General features: G+C 29.4%; 1 protein-coding gene across 1 annotated transcript in view; it reads left to right on the top strand.

Annotated features, from left to right (window-relative positions):
- Positions 1–17,643: 17,643 nt before the first annotated feature.
- The window catches only part of LOC126743379 (putative transcription factor SOX-14), a 58,041-nt gene continuing 55,132 nt past the window's right edge, over positions 17,644–20,552 (top strand). Inside the window, exon 1 of the mRNA XM_050450438.1 lies at positions 17,644–18,392. Coding sequence (XP_050306395.1) covers positions 18,273–18,392 — 120 coding nt within the window. The 5' untranslated portion in view covers positions 17,644–18,272. The remainder of the gene's footprint in view (positions 18,393–20,552) is intronic.

Below are 20,552 nucleotides of genomic sequence, written 5' to 3'. Positions count from 1 at the left end.
TTCTTATAAATTAAAAGAAGCAGGTTGGCTAAATATGCACAATAGACGAATATTACATATTTTATGTTTTTCTTACAAAATTCTTAAATCAAAAACTCCGCCTTACTTACTTGAAAAGCTTACTTATCGTACTGATGTGCATAATCTTAATATAAGACGTAAAAATCTTTTAACAATTCCTTGCCATAGCAAAGAACTCTTTAAGCGATCCTTTTCTTATGTCGTACCAAATTTGATTAATAGGTTCAAAATAATTAATTTAACTGTCACTGAAAAAACCTTTAAATTAAAAACCAAGCTTCTTCTTTTAAATCAAACTTAATTTTTCTTGAATGCCTTTCTTTATTAAAATACTACGCACATGCTAACTAACTGAATGCAACGTTAAATATTCTATTAACATTTATTATTCAAAAATTAACTGTTTAAAAAAAAAAGTAGAAAAAAGAAGAATTTTTTCATTCCGTTTCATCCATTTTTCCCCCTACTGCTTTTTCCCCTCATAAGTATATGCCTACCTATTTATTTTTTTTTAGTTTGTCTATAAGAATTGTTTTTTTTTCTCTCACTTCTTCTATTATAAGCCTTAACAGAATCCAGGAAGTTGTTTCCTTCTTTTCTGGAAGTCTGAATGCATGGCTTTTTAGTTGCCTTATATACTTGTGTTAACTAAATTCTTTATATATCCTATTGTTTTTAATATGCTCTCTTTGTTTAATATTCTAATATTCAATTCCATGTATATAATCATATTACCTACTGTAATTATGCTTTTTTTTGTATTGGTGGCTAATAAACGTCTTATTATTATTATTATTATTAAACAAACATTAACAATATTTCCAAATTATGTTAAATTAAACAAAAAAAAATTTTTTTTAATTTTTTTTTGTTTAATTATTATCTATGTAGATAAAAATTACAAATAAACTTAAACTAATGGTTTTTACTTGATATTTTTCCATATGACTTCAAACATTTAAAATTTATTTAACATTTGGGAAGTATTAAGATAAAAGTTAAAAGTTTGGTACGGCATAATCCTTGCCTCATTGTAAATACGTATCAAACTAAGAAGCCATCTGTTGTCTCTCTTTATTTATTTCTCTGATTCTATGACTTTAATTATTCATTAATCTCACCTAATTCAATATAATACTTGACCGGACTAAAACCAAATTATCAGATGATTTCAATAGGCACCTTACTACCATAAGGCAGACTTTACACCTGTCACCTTTCGAACCACATCCGTTGACCATCGTGGACATTTTGGCATGAAATTCCAGTGCCGTCGCATATTTTAATATTTCATTCTTGCGGGTATCGATTACTTCATTTTTAATTAGTTCCAACAGGTTAATTAGGTATAGTTTGACTTTTTCGATTAGTGGTAGTTTTATGGATTATAGAGTTAATGAGTGCCCTGTTTGGTTGTAGTAAAAAGTGGGTTTTTTAGTTGCCTTTAATTAGTTCACTTTAGAAGTTTTAATAGTTCACTTAAGAAAATGATGATTTTCGGATATAATTACGGAAGAAAATGTAAAATACGCTTTAAAATGTGGTTTATTACCTGTGAGAGTTGTTCTTAGCCAATGGGTCTCTACAATGCAAATTTACTCAACAGTCATCCTTCTTATATTGTTAGACATAAACTCGAACATCACATAAAAATAATAAAAAAAAGGATATTTACTGTTCTGTCAACTTTTGGCAATAATAAAATATACTCACCGGGAAACTTCCGTTCCCTTGCATCATCTCAGTCAACATCAATTTACACAATGTCACATTTCAATATATACATATGTCAAACATGTTATCTTCCTTTATTTGACGACTAGCTAGTGTCAACTAGAATAGTAAGGTCTTCCCCAGACGCTCCACTGCCGCTAAACAGTAAGCATCTCAACGAATTATACAAAGGATATATTACTACTATAACCTTCTGTTTATTCGTGTCAATCGAGCCCCAGGTAAGGCCCCAGTCTTACCAGACAGCACTCGTGGAATTGCGCATTCGTTCCTAATTGAACAGAGGCTTTCACACCTATTTGTGCGGGCATCTTCAAGATGCGCAAAATAAAAACAGATCTGTACAAACTTACTCATAACGGCCACATATCTACTCAAGATCAACTATTTCTCACATATTCACCACTATTAAATTTAGCAGCCTGATTTAACCAGTAAACACAACTCTTTTTCCAACACACCAACTTACACACATTTCTCTCAAACGTTGCTTTCTGACTGCCTGTCATTTAATATCTTTGGGTGTCCTCTTGACTCAATAAATATTAGAGATCTTTAGCTATAAACGTTATTTTAAATATATCAAGTTATTAATTGATTATGGAATTAATTAAATTGAGATAGAATTATTATAGATCAATAAAAGAGTTTTGTTTTAAATGAGAATACATATATTAAAATATAAAATAAAAAAAATATAATATAATAAAATGATAAAAATAAAATATGTTTTACAAAAAACACTATTATTTTCAACTGATCTAAACACTATTTATTAGAAAATGAAACGATTATATAGAAGAAGGTGGAAAAATCGAATTCTCATTTATATATCCCTATTTGAAAATTAAAAGAGGATGGGAATAAAATCATGTTTTTCAGGTATAATAGGATACATTACGAGAGAAAAACACTATTTCCAGGTGATTCAAACACTACTTAGAAAATGTAACGACGATATAAAAAAAGGTGGAAAAATCGAACTCATTTATATATCTCTCTTTCAGTCTAAAAATTAGAAAAGGATGGGAATAAAATGATGTTTTTCGGGTATAATTAGACACATTACGGGAGAAAAACACTATTTTTAGGCAATCCAAAGACTATTTAGAAAATGAAACGATGATATAGAAAAAGGTGGAAAAATCTAACTCTCATTTATGTATCTCTATTTCAGTCTAAAAATTAGAAAAGTATGGGAATAAAATAATGTTTTTTTCGGGTATAATTAGATACCTTACGGGAGAAAAACAGGAGAATTCTTATTTATGTGAATACATAAAATATTTTGTTTACTTTTCCCGGTTTCCCTGTAGAAATAAGGATTAAAGATTTTTGTTGTTGTTTTTTCAGGTTGATTACGTAGGAGAAAGTATTAATTTAAATAATTTTCAATTTTTTTGAGCTAATAAATTTTCAAAAAAGTCTTTTACGGATTTTGAAAAATATGCTTATTTCTGAAAATAGGTTGTCTTAGATTTTCTCCCACTGTACGGAAAATTAAATGAACACTTATATACCCGATTATTTCTAGAGATATGATTAAAATACCTATAAAGAAAATGTTTTTTTGGCATATTTTTTTCAAAAATCAAAAAAGGCTTTTCATACTTATTTTTTGCAAAAATACTTGAAAAACTTTTCGATTAGCCATAAAAGGAAGAATTTAATATCATAAGGAAAAATTTTAGGTTTCCCACAGGTTTTGAGAAAATTGCATATTTGTAAGAATTTTTCTACATTTTCTCCCACTGTATGAAAAATTAAAGTAATATTTATTTATCTGAAGTCATGAACATTTTTCGGATATTTGTGTTTCTCTTAATTTGTAGATTTTTCAAAAAATAAAATATGAATTTTGAAAAAAATTATAAACCTTAGTATTTTGACCAAGAATCTTTTATTTTTTATTGCTTCTTTTGTGCACAAGTCGCTACTTAAGAGTAAATTTTACAGTTTGCCCAAAAAACTTTAAAAAAAATTCGAAAATTTCATCGGAAATTTAATTTTTCCGAAGGGGTCAAGTACTTTCTCTAACATTAAATTTGTAAAATACTCTCTTTGATTTTCTTGTATAATACCCTAATTTTTTTAAGCAAAAACTCTGATTTTCAAAGGGAATATTACTGAAAATCTTTACAGACTAAAAACAAGCTAAAATATACCTTCTGGAACCTAAAATAAAATCATGTAAATAAATGACACATACCTAAGAATTGAATGCTGATAAATATAATGAGTCTCAGGTACGTCGCAAGACCTTCCTACCCCATTTAATATAACGTGTCCCTCGAAACCTATAACAGAAAAAAAAGAACTCGTTGAAAAGCTCACCAAGGGGGGTAACTATCCTAAGAAACAGAATTAAAATAGTAACTATGCAATCCCTCAAAATGAATATAATACACTTCAACGAGATTTACGACCCCCTCGGCGCGTTCGATTTCATCCGCTCACTTTTTTTCTTTTCTTTTATTTTTTTTTTAATTCGACAGAACGGCCGGCCATCGGTACTTTACATGAACCAAAATTATCTGATTTAAGTTGAAAGCCATAAATTTTAATCAGGCTTTTATTAACTGGAATTAATCATTTCAGCTGCGCTTGTAGGGAGTAACGAACGAACGGTGATGCGACGTGTATAATGGACAAAAAGGGTTGATTTCGGATTAAGAAGGGATTAAAGAGTAGTGGTTTTGCAAGTTCTCTTTTCATCATTGGGCTGATATTGACAGCTGTCATCTTGTCAATGGGCAAAGTGTGAAAGTTTTTATTTGGATCAAAAGATATGTATCACATCTGTTAAGAGTTCTGGGTTTTAGTGTGACAACACCAGAGAATTTGATTTTAGGAAGACAACAAATTCATCACATCTTTTTGTATTTTTAGCCTATATTATCGCCAAGCTTTCTCCACCTAATTAGTTTCACATCTCAAAGCTTCAGCAATGAAAGTGTGAAGGGCATTAAAAGTGTTCTTGCCAGGAAATACTTGAAAATTTATTTGCATTTATTGGGACTGTGTTTTTTTCTATTGATAGTTCAAGTCAATGAGCATTCTGCACAGAATTTATGAAAGGACAAGAGAAGCCTTATTTTATTTTCATATAATGATTTCAGACTACAAAACATCAGCATTGAAGAAACATTTTGAACTTTTATGTTATTTTCAAACGGTCCACTGAATCTACTGTTTGTTAACTTTGAAAATAACTTTTAACTTAATAAGTTAGTTGTGCTAAAATATTCAATGATAACATTTCATTCATCAAAGAATTATTTATTCAATGATTCTTTGATCACTCAATTTCATAGTTTCAACCTTCAACCAAGTAAATAGAGGTAGTTCCAAAGGTCCTGCTTCTTGATCGTCTTGTAAGAAAATTATTATTTTCTGTAGTTGTGTGACAGCTACAGCCATGGAATAAATAGCTTTATCCAGGAAATTTTTATCGTTTCAGTCTGATAAAAGAGATACTAAAAGCCTTAAGTTGATATAAGAAAATTTAAAAAAAATCAGAGCTTTAAATAAAATGAGATAAAAATACGAAAGTACGAAAGGTTCAACTTTTTAATTAAGAACTCTTGTGAGAAAAACCTTATTTTCTGTAGCTGTCGCAGTACTACAGCCATAAAATAAATATCGCCTTATAGGTTATTTAATTTTAAGCTGATATAGGAGATTCTAAAAAATATTACAAAGGCTTTAAGGAAAATGAAGTAGTAATCCCAAAGGTCTAACTTCTGAATTAAGGACATCATAAACATATTAAAAAGAAACCTATATTTAGTATGAAATATAAGAATAACAAATATTTTTATAGCTGTGGTAGAGCTATATCCATGAAATAAAGATTCTCGTAACTAAGAACTCTTCATCAAAAAAATAATAATTTCTGTAAGTGCAATAGAGCTACAGTCATGAAATAAAAAGAATTCAGAAGCGATTTAATAGCCTTTAAGATGATATGAGAATCTTTAAAAAATAATAAAAGAGATTTAAGTGAAATGAGGTAGAAATCCCAAAGGTCCAACCTGCTAATCAAGAACCTTGTAATAAAAATGCAATTTTTCATAGCTATGCGACAGCTACAGTTATGAATAAATATAATCTTGCAGGTCATTTAATAGGCTTCAAACTGATATAAAAAACTTAAAAAAATATTAAAGGGGCTTTAAGTGAAATGAGGTAGAAATCCCAAAGGTCCAACTTCTTAATCAAGAACTTTTGTAAGAAAAATATTATTATGTTTTGTAGGTCTAGTAAAGCTACAGCCATGAATACACAGCGTTTTTGTAGCTGTGTGACACCTACAGCCATGGAATACACAGCTTCGTACAGAGAATTTTATGCGTTTCAATCTGATATAAGAAACTTTAGAAAACCTTAAAAGGGCTTTACATAAAATAAGGTGAAAGCCGAAGGTCAAATTTTGTAGTCAAAAATTCTTGTAAGAAAAATATTATTTTCTGTAGCTATGGTAAGGCTATAGCTATGAAATAAATAGCATCTTATAGGACATTTAATAGGCTTTAAGCTAATAGAAGAAATTTTTAAAAATAATAAAACAATAAACGTACCAGAGAAAAGAGGTAGAATTTCCAATAGTTCAACATCTTAATCAAGATTTCTTGTAAGAAAAATATTATTTTCTGTAGCTGTGTGATAGTTATAGCTATGAAATAAATAGCTTTGTACAAGGCATTTAACACATTTTAACCTAATATAAGAAACTTTAAAAAATATTATTAAGTGCTTTAAATAAAATGAGGTAGAAATACTGAAGGTCCAACTTCTTAAAAAAGAACTTTTATAAGAAAAATATTATTTTCCGTAGCTCTGTAATAGCCACAGCCATGGAATAAACAGCTTCGTACAGGATATTTAATGCATTTTAATTCCATATAAGAAACTTTGGCAAATCTTAAAAGGGCTTTAAGTGAAATGGGGTAGAAGTCCCTAAGGTCCAACTTCTTAGTCAAAAACTCTTGTAAGAAAAATATTATTTTCTGTAGCTGTGTGATAGCTACAGCCGCGACATCATCATCTTCGTACAGGGAATTTTATATGTTTTAACCTGATATAAAAGACTAGACGCGTGATTTTATCAGCGATTCTAGTTTTGTTTTTCCCCTCAATAACTATTATCTAAAGCAGATCGTGATTTCCTCGAAAAAATATGTAGATCAATATTCGAACGTCAAGTTTTATATAATATATTCATGAATATCTGTAGGTGTAATAAAAAAACATCTGATGTTAAAATTTACCATAACTAATGAGCATTTCTTTGGCCTGACCATGAGAACACATTTCTAAATAATTATATTAACGTGTATATTGTTCTAAACGCGGCAAAATTACTTAATTATAGGCTTTGCGGGTACGTTATTTACATTCAGAGCGGCATCTTACGTAATTTTTTACTAGGAAATCGCTCCTATTTACCCAGTGTAAATACAATGATTCAAAAAAGAATGGGACTAGATTTATTCTTTAAGTGGTAAACTATTTACCGTCAAAAAATGAAATAAATAGTTCTTAGGATTATTTAAGAGAGTGTTCATTTTTTTTTTGTAGAAATGTCTATTTTACAACCATAATTAAATGCTGTGGAAAAATATGCAGTGAACTACGTAAAAATTAGAGGGATTAAAGTTTAAAGAATAAATATTTATTGCACAATTCAATGACTAATATAACTCCTAACATTAAAAAGTAAAACAATAATTTTTTAATCGAAAAATTATTCATACTTCTTAAAGTTACTGATAATTAAAATGTAAATTCAAGAAAAACCTGTAAATTTACAAAAAATAATAATTCAAGCCTGATATTATAATTTGGAGATTTTTCTTTTATTTACAGAAGTGAATTTATGCACTTTCAAATTCTATTATTTAAATAATAATTCAAGGACTATTTCGTTATAAAACAAATTAAATTTAGGTTTTTTTTCAGAAAGGTATTTGGGTATTGTCAGTTTTAAAGCCAATGAAACCCGTGGTGGACTTCATTACCGTTATTTAATATATTTTTTGTTGGCAACACTAAATGTTCAGAGTGACCAACATTAAACGGACACAACCACTATAAAAATGGCGGCCACCAGGCAGTGGTCATTTTTGGGTATTGTGGCCATATGCATTAGTAGTTCAGGTATATTTATTAAGTTTGTGCATCATTGGGATTCTAAAATCACGACTCGACACGATCACTCGATATGACTGATTCTAAATAACATTCTCAATTGTAAGTATAACGGATTGCCTAGTTTTTGGCGATTTGTAAACGACGCTTCGGTATATCGTCTGCAACAGTCGATGTAGCTTTTTCCATGTATCGCACTATTCTTATTTAAAGGTATTTGGTTCACTGTTTCTCAAAACCAAATTATTGTAATTGTCTGTCTGTGTTATTTATCATAGAATAATATATAGAGTTTATTTTTACTATATAAACTTTTGCTAATTGCAAACCCTCATAAAATCATCTATTTTGATTTTTATAGAGGGTTGTACCTATTAATGTGGAAACTCTGTTTATAGAAGGAAAGTAGAAGTAGTTAAGTACAAACAGAAAGAAAATAAAAGTGTTTTATTAACTAAATTTGTTATCATCATTTCCATGGTATTAGGATTTATAAGATTCAAATTTATCAGAATAATAAAACAAATATTTTAAAGTACATGCATCTATCCTAAGTTAATTGAAACTTTGTCTCATTTCAGGTGAGGATTACTTTTTTTCATAAATTTTAACGAAACTCTTAAAGTACACGAAAAATACTCAGACCTAATAACGCAACTAACTTATCGCATCTATTCTTAACTAAATGTAACTTTTTATTTTGTTTTCTTTTAAACATAACCTCCCAAAAACTTTAATTGTTTTATTTTCCTACAATTGGCACAGCTGAAATTTGCCAGACTGACCAACATCGAAAGGACACAATCACGCAAAATGGCGGCCCACTAGTAGTGGTCATTTACTTTTCATTGAATTGGCAGTCCAGGTATATTTATTAGATGCCACTAAAAAGCACCCGATTCCTGCTGGCGATCGTGTATGTTCGTAGAAAAATTCAGTCGTTTGATGTCAATGACGTGAATGACAAGAATAACGACACGAATGTACCCGCTTTTTTTGCGTTTGTTGGCTGGTTGTTTACTTTTGTAAAAAAGCTCCAACTAATTTGATCGTTTGATTATTGCAATTATACTGAACTTTCCTTTGTTTCTTTGTGAAATATTGACCATATTGTTGCTTATAGTGTTTTAAAATAATACCTGAAAAGCTGTATTAATTCCAATTCAGCGATTTTAGCTGTAAAGATGGACGGCCCTACTCAAAACCATCAGAATCAGGACCAAACTATCAACAAAAATATGTGCCACTTATGCAGTAAAATGTTTTCTTCCATTTCAGCTAAGAACAAACATATTAAGGTTATTCATAAGCAGCAGCTCCCAGATAACCCAAAGTCACACATTTCTTGTTCCTTATGCAAAGAGTATTCTTGTGAGACTTCAAGTTCATTTACAGGTAAGTCATGATATCAAAATAGAGTCCTCAACTTTCCATTTTTCCAGCGAAGAAAGATTTGAGGAATAATTAAGAGAGCATAAAATAAGCACAAACTATGCACTTGTTCGCACAAGGAAAATTGAAGACAAGATTGAAAAAGTATATTGTTGCAATCGAAGCGATTTTAGAGGTAAATTTGTAGCAATTTCAATTCTAGCAAAGTATTTATTACATACTGTACAGATTCATTGTACTATTTAGTGAAAGATTGTTAAGCATAAAAGCAAATGTAGTAAGAGAACAATAAAATGTAGTAGTTCCATTAAAATGAATGGTGTATGTCCTTCTCGTTTAAATGTCAAGATTTATGGTGCAGGTAACATTATATAGTCCTTTAGGGTATCCAAACAACGGGCCTGGATGATCACCAGTAGCATGGCTGTAAGCCTTATTTTTGTATTGTCTTTATGGTGTGTGAGCAAAGGAAGGGAAGCGATTCTGTTTTAGGTGAACTCCTTGGGGAACGTTCTTCCAATAATATTGAAGCTAGCCATAGTGTAAAAATTGAAACGTTTGTTAATGAGAAGACGACTGAAAATCAATAAGTAGCAGTATAATCATTGAACAAGCAATGAGCAAGAGAAATTGAAATGGAGAGCATATCAAACTTTTTAAGATCTTTAAATGATGAAACTTATGATAAGTAAGTTATCTTTTTATAAAATTATATAAGATGTATTAACATATACCTGTAAATGTCTAGGTGCATGAGACAACTGACATCAATGATGGAACAGGTAAATAAGACAAATACAGCTAAACGAAAAATGGACAAACAAGTTTATTTTCCATCAAAGAAGAAGAAGGAGCAGTAAATAAAAATAATAAATTGTATATTTTTTCTATTTATCAGTATTTTTTTAATATATTAGTAGGTATATTTTTATAGGTTTAAGTATATGTGTATATGTGTATTATAATTTTTTATGTAAGTTTTAGGCAAATATTTGAAAAAACATTACCTATCTCATAAGTTTCTTGTAGTTTCTTCGAGTATTAATCGAAACTGCGAATTGTGAATTAATATTTTAGCATAAAATAATTAAGTTTCTTTTCAAATCAGTTATATACAATATACATGTCTTTGCAGCATTTATAAAATAAAACTTTTAATATATGGTACGTTTATATAACAGTATAACTAATTAAATCCATTGTGTTTTCACTTACCAAAATTACCTCTCTACCTAGGTATAAAAGTTATTAAACAAATTAGGTACTTATTTCAAAAAGTTTACTAACATTTATATATTTAAGATTAAAATAAAATAATATTTTAAATTATATCCAAAATCAAATAAATCCATGTCCGCCCAAAGAAATTTTTAAAACTATTTATTAAAAAAAAAATAATTCAATTTCCATTCCATTGGATCGTTCAACCAAACTGCATTTTTTTGATACTTGCATTAGGGTATTATATATAAAATTAATTATTCAATTTTCTTGTTTGCATCCTTTATTTATATTTAATTTATTTAAAGAATCAATAATTATTATTATTCTAGAAACGCTATTTTTTATTTTAAGTAAATTATTATTATTATTTACATTAATTCTTATTACCAGAAACCGCTGCTTCTAGCAGCAAACATTGCTCTTTTGTTGGTTGCCCGCCAATCCCGCCTTTTAAACAATATTTAAATATCCGAATAGGACAGTCGGTGATAGCCGAATGGTGGCGGGAATCGGGTGCTTTTTAGTGGCGTCGATATTTATTAAGTTCGTGAATGAGACTCATAAAACATATCTTGACAGACGACTCTAACGTTACTGAAAAGCACACAACACAAATATATAGAGAAGTGGTGGTTGCATACAAACTGATAGAAATTCTTGGGACAAATCAGGTGGCATCCTCTCGCTTGGCAACGGAAACTGTTGTAACTAACTTGACAGTTTGACGTAACTAATTGGACCAATCAAAATGATACAAAGGCGTAACCAAATTAAGGCGGGAAAATTCAAATTTCATTTAATAAGAAATCTCATGTTATTTACACGCAATATTCAAAGCAAACACCTAATCATAAAGGACTAAAGGTTACTTTTTGATTAGGTGTTCGGTGTGCATCAGATATTGATCAGGATAAAATAAAATTCTTGAACTTTATAATAATAGTGTACAACATATCACCAAATTCAAAATGGAAATAAGACAATGTTTTTTACTTTAATACATTTATTATTTAATTTTCCTGAAAAATAATTAATTAAAAATATATAAAAAATATATAAGTAAGATAAAATTAAAATTATATACATAATATACAATAATTCATTATAACAGATATTATATAAATTAGAATTAATCTAAAAATGTTTATGCCAGCCCAACCAGATTAGAAAATATTGTAAAGATTTTTGTGTTACGTTCTTATCATACATGTAAAGATATTACCATTAGGTTAATAATATCCCTTTTTACTAACACAAACAGATTCTATAGAGGATAATATATTAATAATAAATGTTTTTTATTCGCAAAAATACAATACACAAAATATTTATAAGCTTAGTACATGCAAATGAAAGGCCGACAAATTCAAATTTCCACAGTGCAGATTCTAGTCTTCAACATTGTGACCCGGAAAACATTTTATAAAGTATATAGTTCAATTACTAATTAGTTAAATTAAATATTTTATAATAAATCTTCTTTGTAAAAAAATATATATTTCACTGCTGAATGAATTATCTTAATCTATATATTAAACTATCGTTTAATATATATTTCTTTCAGTTTCTTAAAAGAAAAATTAAACTTATTCTAAAAACTAATTAATATTCCTGTAACAGAGTATTATCTAAAAAAACAATATAACAAAAAAAAACACATGAATATATGATATATGATATTGAAAAAAAAACTTAATTCAAAGACAAATGCCTACAGAAAATTAAAAAAAAAACAAGTTATAACAAAAACATTCACCCTGATCCATCCGCACTGCAAAACTTATAAAGAAATTCTCTAAATAATTCACATGAAAAGTAATGACAAAACAAATTTTTAAATAAATATGTATTGTAGTGTAAAGCCAGCAGTTTTTAAAATTTGGTGGAGAGAACCGATCAGAACAAATTCTATAGCTTAAAGTTTTAATAAAATTTACATTGCATACTTACCTCATGTTTTTCTTCTAATAGGGACTGAAGGAAATTGAAAAAATCTTTTTGTTTACCAGAACCATTTAAAATAAACCTATCTATCCTTAATTATTTAAGCCAATCTTTTAATTGTCGAAAGGAAATGAGAGGCAATATTTATCACAATCAAGTTAAAAATTAAATATTTGAAAGGTGAAATATCTTGATTGAAACCAACTGAATTAGATTTTTTTACAGACTAAAAATTGACGATACAAAAAAATAACGGTAATAAATAAAATAACATTTTCTTTCTGCAAATCAATTAAAATATTAATTGATGATAATAATATTTTAATTGATATTAAAAATTATTATCATCATATAAAATTATTTTTTTCCTAAAAGTAATCATAGGAAAAAAAGTTATTTATTTAAAATAGCATCCTTAAAACAATTCCAACCCACGCTTTTAGCATACCGCATACGTTTAAGGGCCAAATTATGGACCGGCTGGTAAAGTGTGTGGAAAAGTTATTGTGCTGGTAACATTAAAAATTGAATTATGAACTTCTTGTTTGTCTTACTAGCGGGATAATTCTTGCTTACCAGTAGAATAAGTTAACAACAGGAAAAAGCAGCGTATGAAAGGTTGGTTTACCAGGAAATTTATAACCTCAAATTTTCCAAAGAGTTGGAGCTTGCATAGTTTTGCAAGAAGTTTGTGTATAATATTCTAAAATTTGTTCTTAATCTGTAAGGATATTTTGTAATTTTTCATCTGGTTAAATCTCTCTTTATTTAATATAATAATGCCCGACATACATCTAAGAACTCCCATATAGGAACGTCAAATTTGAGCCATAATTCATATTTGGTCACTTACTATCATCATCATATCTTGAAGGCAGTCCCTCAACACTCAGTGTTATTAAATTATAAATTATTTCCTCATAGGTGGTAAAAGGTGTTATACAGTAGTGCAACCAGTTTTAAATATTTTAAATATTTATATTTATTTATATTTTTTTAAATATTTTCTGTTTGTTTTATACCCTCATACTTTGTTCGAAGATTATTCAGGGTTGGAAGCACTCCTGACATAGGCTTTTATACATTTAACTCTACTGTCAATTTTTTCCCAGGCCTGATCTTTTTCTTTCCAAGATGTTGCATCAGTCTTTTTTGATTCAATTGTACCTGCATATTGACTTACTAAATTACAGAGCAAAATAACTTCTTTTTCAAAAAAGTTTACCGACCTCTTTTTTTTTATCAGGTTATTGAAATATTGAAATAAAACATTGAAATATTTATTGGAATGGTTATTGAACAAAGTCTTTCCTTTTCAAAAATTTTGTAATTTTTAACTAGGTTTACCAACAAATCTTCAGTAAATATCTTTCTAAATTTTATAAAGTTATTGCATTCAATTAGCGCTAAAAATTGTATGTCTGTAAAGTTCTTAAATCTTTCTGTTAATTGTACAACTATTGTATTAAGAATTTCAAAATAAAGACCTTTCATATTTTCGTCAGACTTTTCTTTAAGATTATATGAAAAACTGGTGGTTTGTTTGGCATTATTAACTAAATTAGCTGATTTTGTTTTTAAATTATAAAAAATATCATCCGTCCCTAATTCGCTCAGTTGCGTAATACATGTATCAACATATTTTTTGCATATGACAACATCAAATGTTTTTTTTTGTAAAATGTCATAAAGAAAATCTGTTTTTAAGAAAATTTCGCTTCGGAAAAACACATTTAAAAGAAATACAAATTCAAATTCTAAAAAAGATTTTAGAAATCCCTTAGCACTATTAATAGAGACCGCACCTGAAGATCGATCATTCATATTATTTTCAAACACGGAGATAAATTTGAGGTATTCATTTGTTAGTAGCAAAACATCTTGGATCTGGATGCCCATCTGGTTTCGCAAAAGGACGGGATTCGTTTACCAATCAGGTTGTCTGCAACCACTCTTCGTTTGGCCGACTGATGAAAGAAATTAGGGTTTCCAGATAAAGTAGCAAAAAATATTCGACATTCCTTAATAGATTTGCATCCGTTTTGAAGTACCACATTTAGTTTATGGGCTTAACAGTGAATAAAAGTTGCTTCAGGAGCATCATTTTTAATTTTCATTTGCAAACCGTTAATGTGACCAGCCATGACACTTGCTCCATCATACATAGATAGCACTGTGCCACGAGCTTTTCTCTGTAATTAAATCGAGATAAAACGCTGGCAACTAATGTGTATAAGGCTTCTGAAGTTCGGTCATCACTCACATCGTAAAAACCCAAAAATCGTTCATAAATATTTAGAGATTTTTTCTCTACATATCTTAGTAACATTGCACACTGAGATTTTTCAGTAATATCGGTGGTATCATCTACAATTACGGCAAAAAACTCGTGTCTTTAAGTTGCTGATTAATCTCTTCTTTAATTACTTCACTTATGCAAAAAATAAAATCATTTTGAATGGTTTTGGAACAAAATGATTTTCCAAGCTTTTTAATATGATTTCGTAGTTCTTCATTATATTTTATTTTAGAATTAAAAACTTCAATAAAGTTTTCCCTATTTTCCGAACCTTCACCCTCTCGATGACCACAAAATGACAGTTCTTGTTTTGCTAGGAGTTTAGTGGTATCAATTAAGTTACTAGGTAACATTCTGTTTTTTCTAACTTTCTCATTGTATATGATTTTACAATGTGAGACATTTTCCTGTAGTAAATCTTTTATTCTTGACATGTTTTTTTCTAGTCTTTTTAAATTCATAAATGATGTTAAATGCCTGATTCCGCATGCTTTTATGCTGATCGTTGCAAATTTTTAAGGTCATAGTATCCTTCTTTGACCCAGACAGACTTTACATGTAAAAGAAGAACACATACCCAACAAAATAATTTTTGAGCATATATACTCCCACACAATCAAGGATGGGTATTGTACCAAGATGATTGAAAGGAACGAAGATACTTTGAGCCTGAAATGTAATTAGTACTATTGTGGTTGATCGACCTATATTTTTACAATGTTTAAGATTTTAAAAGAAATGGTTTAAGGAAAATTTGAAATAAATAAATATAATATAATCATTATTTTCTAATATTTAGGTCGATCAACATTTAAAAGAGGATGAATAATGAAGAAAGGTATAGTAAGTTCAATTTTATATATTTAGTCATTAAAAAAAATTATAAAAAAAAACATAATTTGGCATAAGTAGGTTTACTTTAAATCGGTTGAGTATATGTGGTTTGGAACTTCATGTATGGCAGGAAACAAGAATAAAATTGTATATGTATAAATATTCAAATAGATTAGATTTTATAACAATATGTTATTTTATTCTTAAAAATAATTAGTATTATTAAATAAAAAATAATAACATAAATATTATGATATATTATGATTATTTTTTATATTACATTATTAGTAGAAGTTTACTAGATACTAATATTTTAAAGATGAAATATAAAAAAAATATATTGCCATACGTGAAATTTGAACTACTCGTTTCCAAATTATTATCATCGCCCTTTTTTTACCTGATCTTTTATCTTCTTTTAAATTGCATAAAGATGGCTGGGGTCTACCAATAGTAAGAATCTCTCTTTTTTCATTTTCTGTTCTTCTGGAAAACGGAATTTCCAGCAAAGTAGTGGGTCATATTCAGGCCCAAAACAGGCATAACTTTTTATAATTAATTAAAAATGTTTTGTAAAGTCTAAATCACAAACATTTAACACTACAAACAGTACAAAAACAAATATTTCATGTTTATTCAAAAAAAAATTTATTCGTGCTGTTCTCCGCCTGCCACTTGACTGCCAGCGGGCTTTTCCAACTTTGAAATCGTTCCGTACCGGGTATCTTTCGGTTTTTCATGCGGCGACAGCGAAAATCGCCTCAATCGAACCAGTCGGTGGGGATATTTTGTGATTGCGCGGGCGGGTATAGCTCAAAGAGCACGTTCATAAAGTTAAATGTTGAGTACCGCTGACCAATAGGTTTTACCGGATTTATATACTATTTTTTTACCGAAATTAATTTTAAAAGGTCTTAAATATTGATTGATGTTCATTTTTTAAACGAATGCTACTATATAATATCGTATTTTTTTAAATAATTATGCAAGGTGAGGCGTCGCCTCCCTTGCCTCACCGGCAAATCCGCCACTGTACGCCACATTACGTATTAATACTAGTAGTAACAGAAAGAATATCGGATTTGGCACAAAACCAGTATACAAGTACCTTTAACTATTATCACAAATTAAAAACCAAACACTTCCATTATTTTTGTTTATTTTATTTATTTTCTCTGGACTGGATATTCATAACCCTAATCTTTCTTTTTTTCTTAAGAATATCATACCGGCCACAACAATTATGTTGTTGCCAAACTGTAAACCTTCTGCTACTTAACAACAGGTTAAAATTTGGTTCATAATTCCTCTTACAGCTATTGGTAGGTTTACCGAGAGGATGGAATTTATCTGCCTGATAACACACAGGAACGTTACCAGCTGGTCCGTAATTTGGCCCTAAATCAAAAACAAACTCAATTACTCAAATGTTATGACAAATGTTGTAATATCAGTCAATGTCAACGTCATTTCTGAGAGCTCCTGTCAATTTTGCGAAGCAAGATGGCCGATATACGATTCCGATTTTCACCATACAAGCTTCATACATGTGCTGACAAGACAACTTTGACATGACGTAGGGTTGTCCAAAAAAATCCTGGTATACCTAGGGTTGTGAGGAAACAAAAGTTTTATGAAACATTCTAATTTATTGAAAAAAATCAAGACATCCTGAATTTCCTTGAAAAAGAAACATTTAAACCGAAACAAAAAAAAAGTAATCCGCTAAAAAATTCATACTGCATTTTCCAAGCCATTTATCGACCAACTTTAACCAGAAACCAATTAAACTATTACGGCTTCATGCATACAACTATTATGACTAATAACCAACCCATTCCGCAATAATATACATAATAATAATATAGTTTTATTAGTCATATTTTCCAACGGGTCTTAGTTCAAGCAAGTTCAAAAGCGCTCCCCGTCAGGTGCTGCCGCCTCGCTTTGGAGCGGCTTAGGGGCGAACTAAAGTGGCAAAAGCTCCGACGTGGGTGGGGGGAATCACATTACGACGACGGACAGTACAGCGAGCGGATCGAGAAGTTTAGTTCGCATCTAGAGAGCGTTGACTGCAATTGTTTTTTTTCAAGTATTTATTAATAATTATTATTGTCGTTTCGAGATCGTGGTGTGCCGTGGACGACAAAACCAACCGTCTGTAGAGTAGTGTTTTGTTTTTTTCTTCTTGTTAAAAAGATCAAAGGTTTGCCGCATAATATATGTGACTTTATTATAATTTTTTTTTTAAAAGGACGGAATTGCATTTAAAAAACGAATTTATTAACTGTCTCGAGACGCACTAAAGGAGCGTGCTGCGTTCGAATCGAATCAGCTGTTGGTGTGTGCGGTTCGCGCACGCGCCCCTCGTCCCCCTCCAAAGTGCCGCGGTGGGGGTAACCAGAACAGCTGTGAATAAAGATACACACTCAAAACATCAGAACAGACTTGTCAGTGGTGTCAAACCGTTCGGTCGTCCGGTTTTAATATAAGATAATGCTAAGTAAAGTCAAGTGTTGCTAAGTTTGATCGGCACTTGAGGACTTAGACAGATTTTCTTAAATCATTTTCTTTTTTTGGTCATTTATTATCAAAGAAGAACAATATTTCGAGTTGTGCGCGAGTGCGTCCTTCGGAACTAAACAATTTTTATTTTTTTTTTTGGAAAAAAGTTATGGTGCCACAGCAAATGGAGGGTGTTAAATCTGAATTCCCTCAAAACGGTGGGGACCTGGTGTTTGGTTCTCAACTAGTTGATAAAAATTCGTCCACCCCTTACTCCGATGCTACCCAGGTAGGTAGTTTCACACATTTCAGGGAATTTTCTTCTTTTTTGATAACAGTGAGCGAAAAAAATAAGAATAGTGAAATTTTTTTGTGCAGTGCATAGTACGAAATCTCGATTTGGATTTGGCGGATTTTTTGGATTCGTTTTTGGACTATTTTATATTGCGTAAAGGTAACTTTTTTCTACTTTATTTTCTGATCTTAGGACCATCCATCTATAATTAGCAACCAAATAAACAATTTAAAAGTTACTATAGGTACCCTCATTGGAATTTCTTTAAACTAATTTTATACTTTTTACAAAAAGTCAACTTATCAAAATAATAGGTAATTAATTAAAGAATTAACTTGGTCTAGTAGGTATAGCTCTTGAATGCAAGAAGTCCTTGTAGAATAAATGTAATTTTTTTATAAGGAATATTTTAATAATTACCACAGATACCCACTTCACCCTTTGAAATATAAGGAAATAAACCAACTGAGCAAAATAATAATTTGTCAAAGTCCAGGCAATTGTTCTCAAATCAAAGCCTCCGTTTGAAGGACATTTTCAAAATTAAAATCACTTTAAGGCATTTTTTTGCACTTTAAATACAAAGAATCAAAACAATAGGTAACTGGTAAAATGCTTTAAAATCTTTTAAAGAACTTACCTTAATACCTAGGTACCACTTGAACACTATGGGCAAATACCATGAAATCTCTAGTATAGGGCTAAATAAATAATCAATTCTGATAATTACTAAACTTTTCCTAATTCAATAGAGGTCCTGACGGTTCTATCTGAGAAATTTTGTAAAAATTATATGGAAAATTGAGGGAACATATTGATTAATATTTTCCTCTTGATTGTTTTATTATTAGTCTTAACCTAGGGAAGCAAAAGGATTTTTTTCTAATATTACTAGAAATTCCATGATTACTTTATATATAAATATATGTAGGTATTGGGAAATGGTTCTGGAAATCATGAAAAATCCCTCCCAACTCTCCATTAAAACTCACTCTTTCCACCAAGATTCTTATATCAAGTTAAACAATTGATAATTAAATTAAAATACCAGGACTAATTTAATGAATATTTAAATTCATATAATGATATTATATTTTTAATGAAATGGCATGAACAGGGTTTACTCAGCATTTTACTCTGGAATTGGGAGTTAATACCTATATATAATTGGGAATAATTTATTGGACTGTTTATTTGAACTGTAATTTGTTAAAATGAGGTTTTGTTGTAATTTTGACTAAGTGCACCTTGGACCAAGACTAGGCAATTTTATTTTAAATCTGTTAGGGAACTTATCAAAATAATATAAGCGAGTAGGTATATTTGAATATTTAAAAGGAAAAAAAGCCCTATTATAGGCTAAATATATAATAAATTCTTATAATTACTTAACTTTTCCTAATTCAATAGAGACCTTGATAATTCTATAAAAGAAATTTTGTAAAAATAATATTGGAAAATTCAGTAATATACTGACTAATATTTACCTCAATATTGTTGCATATCCAAGTAATCAAACTTAAATATTTCTCAAAAGTAAGAAAAGTTTAATAAAAACAGCTCGGAAATTCCAGACAAAATTAGAAAATAATTATATTAAGTATTTAATATATTTTATATTATTATGAAAAAGAACAAATCTAAAGTTTCTGAACATTTTTAGCAAACTTATAATAGGGAATTATCCGATAGAAACCCATGTATAAATAACAATAAAATTTCCTTTTCTTAGTTTAAAACCACAGATTCTTACCCTAGTGAGGCGAAAAGGCATTTTCTCTAATATTACCTACATGGAATTCCTAGACTATTAGTAGGGAATTCCACCAGTCTATAAATAACAATAAAAATTCCTTTTCTTAGCTTAAAATCACTGGGAAATCCTAAATTATATTTTTCAAAGTTTTACCCTAGGGAGAGAAATTTTTCTATTACATTTCATGCCAAGACTACACTATAAAAACACTGGTATAAAGTTTGGATTTTTAAATTTAACCTAAAATAATAAAATTGAAACCCTAAGGACTAATTAAAAAGCATATTACATTTGGGACTTATAAAAATATGCAGCACTGAGACTGTCGAGGAATTGACACTGAATGTCTATTGCAAAATTGGGCTTATTAAAATAACATCTAAATTATTAAATTTTAT

This window comes from Anthonomus grandis, chromosome 12 (genome assembly GCF_022605725.1).
Source record: "Anthonomus grandis grandis chromosome 12, icAntGran1.3, whole genome shotgun sequence".
Lineage (NCBI taxonomy): Eukaryota > Metazoa > Arthropoda > Insecta > Coleoptera > Curculionidae > Anthonomus > Anthonomus grandis.
The sequence above is the reverse complement of the archived record's forward strand: the minus strand, read 5'-3'. Positions and strand labels throughout refer to the sequence as shown.